This window comes from Myotis brandtii, unplaced genomic scaffold (assembly GCF_000412655.1).
Source record: "Myotis brandtii unplaced genomic scaffold, ASM41265v1 scaffold329, whole genome shotgun sequence".
In the NCBI taxonomy this organism is placed as follows: domain Eukaryota; kingdom Metazoa; phylum Chordata; class Mammalia; order Chiroptera; family Vespertilionidae; genus Myotis; species Myotis brandtii.
Genome location: NW_005362676.1, coordinates 1,247,278 through 1,251,642, shown reverse-complemented (window position 1 = coordinate 1,251,642; position 4,365 = coordinate 1,247,278). Strand labels below are relative to the sequence as shown.

The following is a 4,365-nucleotide window of genomic DNA, read 5'->3' as shown; positions in this document are numbered from 1 at the left end:
ACACTGAGAATCATCCCGCCCATTGCAACGTCATTGCTCTACTTGTCACGGGAGACGATGAAGAGTCATGAGCAGCAGGGCTTGCCCATAGCAGCTCATCTGCATTTCCCAGTGCAACCCCCACCTACCCACACAGCTGGACCCCCCCTTTTCCAGCTAAACTCGTCCACACCAAACACTCGGTGGCTGGAGGGCCTCCTTCCAACAGCTGAAAGCATTTGGGGAGAAAACGCGTGCCAAGTCACGGGTCAGAAACAATTACTGGTCCATACGCTCAACCTACAGTGACTTCCCCCAGCGACTCTGCTCGGGCAGCCTCGGGGTTTAGATGCTGGAGCCAGAAGGCAACCCAAAAGTCATTCCTTTTCTTAAATATATCTATTTTTTTATTTTAAAGAGGAAGGGAGAGAGAGAGAGAGAGAGTCATGGAAACATCAATGATGGGAGAGAATCATAGATCGGCTACAACCCTGCCCTTGACTGGGAATTGAACCGTGACCTCCTGGTTCATAGGTCGATGCTCAACCACTGAGCCACGACGGCCAAAGCCATTCCTGAATATCTTTCTTTAAAGCTCCCCTGGTCCCCCCAGGTATGTGGTGGTGGAAAAGAGAAAGAGTGAAGCTACTCAAAACCTGACCCCACCCCCATCCTGCAGGTACAGACTCATCCTGGCCTCTGGCTGCTCTCGGGGGGACAGAGGGCTCGGGGCCTGGGGGGGGATAGAGTCACAGGTAACGCCCAGCGAGGTGTGGACGCCTGGGTCCCAGTCCTCTGTCCCAGCCCCCGACTCGGTCCCCTCGGGGGTGCTTTGGTGCCCCAGCCCTGGCCGCAGCTGCTGACAACCCAGCTCCCGCCGCTCCTGCTCGGTGGCTCCTGCTGGCCATGATGTCATTTGTGCTCCCTTCCCCGCGGCTGGCCGTCTGCAGGTTTGGTGGGCGTCCAGGGCTTGGGCTCAGCCCATGAGGGACAGGGAGGGGGAACACAAAAGAGAAGAAACTTCGCCTGGGGCCCAGGACGCAGGGCTGCGTGGCCCTGGGCCGGATCACTCTGGGAGGAAGGAGCAGCTTCCCCGCGCAGCAGCGGCCTCACACCCAATTTCCGTGCGAAAACATCAGCCTGTTATTATCCAACCCGGGGAATTGCAGCTCTCGGCCTCTAATTATTAAACAATGCCTCTCGGCCAAGTTGGCGGCGGCCCCCACTCTCACACCGCCTCCCCCGGCTGCTGGGAGGTCTTTAATTTCACATCTGCGAGGGCACGGAGGACTTGACGGGGCGGGCAGACGCCAGTCCTGTAGGCCCAGCAGCCCCGCAGCAGTGGGCGGAGTGGGGATGGCGCAGGTAGCTCAGGAGGTGCCAGCACCAAAGGGAGAAAGAGAAGGCCGGCCCTGGGCTGGCTGCAGGTCAGGGGCCTCGGCGGGCCCTGCCTGCGGCTGAAGAAAACTTGCCCTGGCCGGTGGCTCAGTGGTTAGAGTGACAGTCTGCACACCGAAGGGTACTGGGTTCGATTCCCGGTCAAGGGCACGTACCTGGGTTGCAGGTTTGATCCCCAGCCCCAGTCAGGGTGTGTGCGGGAGGCAACCAATCGATGTGTCTCTCTCACATCGATGTTTCTCTCTCTCTCTGCCCCCCACTCCCCATCTGCCCTTCCACGCCCTCTAAAAACCAATGGAAAAATATCCTCAGGTAAGGATTACAGAAAAGAAAAAGAAATCTTGCTTTTCTGACCTCCAGTCTCCCCCCTGCCCAGCACCCCCACTCAGAACCCCCCGCGTGCAATCAGCACCCCAGAATGTGCTCAGGTGGAGAGGACATTCTTAAACATGTTTAATTGTGGTCGAACACATCGAACACGAAATTTTGCATCTGTACCATTTTTTTTTCTTGTTTTGTTACTCTTCAACCCAAGGATATTTCCCATTGATTTTTGGAGAGAGTGGACGGGAGGGGGAGAGAGAGAGAGAGAAACATCAATGTGAGAGAGACACCTTCTGTGTATCCACTCACCCACTCATGGACACGGGGGTCGCCTCCACATTTTTGCTGTGATGCCCACTGCCCGGATGAGGAAACTGAGGCTCGAACAGGTGGCCCACGGTCCGATGGCCAAGCCTGAATTCCTAGCCGACGGCCCTCTTCCCTCTCCCACGGGAAACGGCTTTCCCCAAGCACGTTTGGGGTTGCAGGCCGCCTCCCACGTTACCTGGTCACGAACACGGCGGCATCCACGGGGGGCGTGTCGTCCTTGCCTCCGGGCACCTGGTTGTTGCCGAGGTACCGGGCGCCTCCGTATTCCTCGTTCTGCCAGTGGCAGAAGCTCTCCAGGGACCGCTCTCCGTGGTGCCCAATGGACAGCTTGGCCTGAAAGAAATCGGGGGGCGGGGGGGGCATTGAGAGAAGCCAAGGCCCCAGGGAAGCTGGCGTTGGTGCTCAGACTACAGTGTGAGGCGGACACAGCTGCCCGCTGGGTCGTCGTTCCGGACACGCTTCCCCGAATACAAACCTAACGCTGGTGGGTGGACGCAGAGACGCAGACAGAGGCCACTGTGGGTCTACGTATACGTTCAGATGGAGACTATGCTGTTTATTTTTGGTTAATCCTCCCCGAAGATATTTTTCCACTGATTTTTAGGATAGTGGGAGGGAGGGGGAGAGACAGAGAGAGAAACATCGATGTGAGAGAGACACATCGATTGGTTGCCTCCCACACGTGCCTCAACCGGGGCCGGGGATCGGGCCTGCCACCGAGGTATGTGCTTTTGACCGAAATCGAACCCGGGACCCTTCAGTCTGCAGGCCGATGCTCTATCCACCAAGCCCAACCGGCCAGGGCCAGACTATGTTATTAAAGAAAAGTGTTCTTTGTCTGACTGGTGTGGCTCAGCGGTAGAGCATCAATCACCCCAGGAACCAAGAGGTTGCCGGTTCAATTCCTGGTCAGGGCACATGCCCAGGTTGCGGGCTCGATCCACAGCAGGGGGCGTGCAGGAGGCAGCCGATCGGCGATGTTCCGCTCTCATCGATGTTTCTATCTCTCTATCCCTCTCCCTTCCTCTTTCTCTCAAAATCAATAAAAGACATTGATCTCTGAGATCAATAAAAATATATATTAAAAAAAAAAGGACAAGTGCTCTTTTCGGTAAACTGAACAGCATGCGCCCACCAAGCATCGGCCCCTCCCCGTCACCCTCCCTGCCTGACCGTGGGAGTGTCCCAGGGAAGCACTCGACCAAAATGCCAGAGAGCGATGCCACGGGGACTCCAAATACGTGCTGAAGCCCAGGGAGAGCGACAGGAGGGCGGCCGTGGTGCCAGAGACCTCGCCGACACCACGCTCTGCTCTGCTGAGACGTGCCGGGCGGAGGAGGGGGGCGCTCAGGCCCCTGCTCAGGGTGCCCTCGAGATTCTAAGCGGACGGCTGCACTCCCAGCTTCCAGGAACGGCATGTACCCTCCTCTCCCCGGACATCCGGGTCCCTGGCCCCGGGCACACTGATGCCACCTGCAGAGCCTGGGAGCCTGGATAAGCCAGACAACCCCCTGGGCTCCTACGGAGCTGCCAGACCCGGTCCATTCCGTGTGCGGCGCTGACGGGACTCACAGGGCGTTGTCGCAGCAGCACGAGCTTGGTGACCTGGATGTTCACCTTAATCCCCAGGGTCTGGTGCTGGAACATATTGTAAACCTATCGAGAGAGAAAAGGAGAGAAAGAGATCAATCTAAGCATTTTTTTAAAACTATCATGGTATCCCGATGGGATCCTGGAACAGAGAAGAGCTATTAGGTAAAAACTACGGAAATCGGAGCCAACGATGGACTCTAGTGAATAATGGACCAATATTGATCCTTTAGTTATAACCAACGTACTAATGTAAGAAGTTAGTAACCGGTGAAACGTTATGGGAACCCTCTATGCGTTCAATTATTCTATAAAACTAAAACATAAAATATAAACGAATAAACTATAAATTCATGTATTTACATCATAAAGTGTAAGTTCTATTAATTAAAAAATATGTTAATTAAAAGTTAATGGTTAGTCCAGCTGGTGTTGCTCAGTGATTGACCTTCGACCTATGAACCAGGAGGTCATGGTTGATTCCCGGTCAGGGCACATGCCCGGGTTTCAGGCTCGACCCCAGTAGGGGGCGTGCAGGAGGCAGCCGATCCATGATTCTCTCTCATCACGGATGTTTCTCTCTCTCTTGCCCTCTCCCTTCCTCTCTGAAATCAAGAAAAAAATATTTTAAAAAAACAAACAAAAACCCTCTGGGCCGGTGCACAGCTCCTCCCCAGGGGCCCCTGTCACCTGCTTCTTCTCGGGTCCCCGTCTGCCCCTCCCTGGCCCTGTCCCCACCCCGCC

At 55.6% G+C, this 4,365-nt stretch overlaps 1 protein-coding gene across 1 annotated transcript in view; it reads right to left on the bottom strand.

Annotated features, from left to right (window-relative positions):
- The window catches only part of ADAMTS17 (ADAM metallopeptidase with thrombospondin type 1 motif, 17), a 92,038-nt gene that overhangs the window by 65,106 nt on the left and 22,567 nt on the right, over positions 1-4,365 (bottom strand). The window contains 2 exon segments of the mRNA XM_014543573.1: positions 2,207-2,364; positions 3,604-3,687. Of these exon segments, the coding sequence (XP_014399059.1) occupies positions 2,207-2,364; positions 3,604-3,687 (242 nt within the window).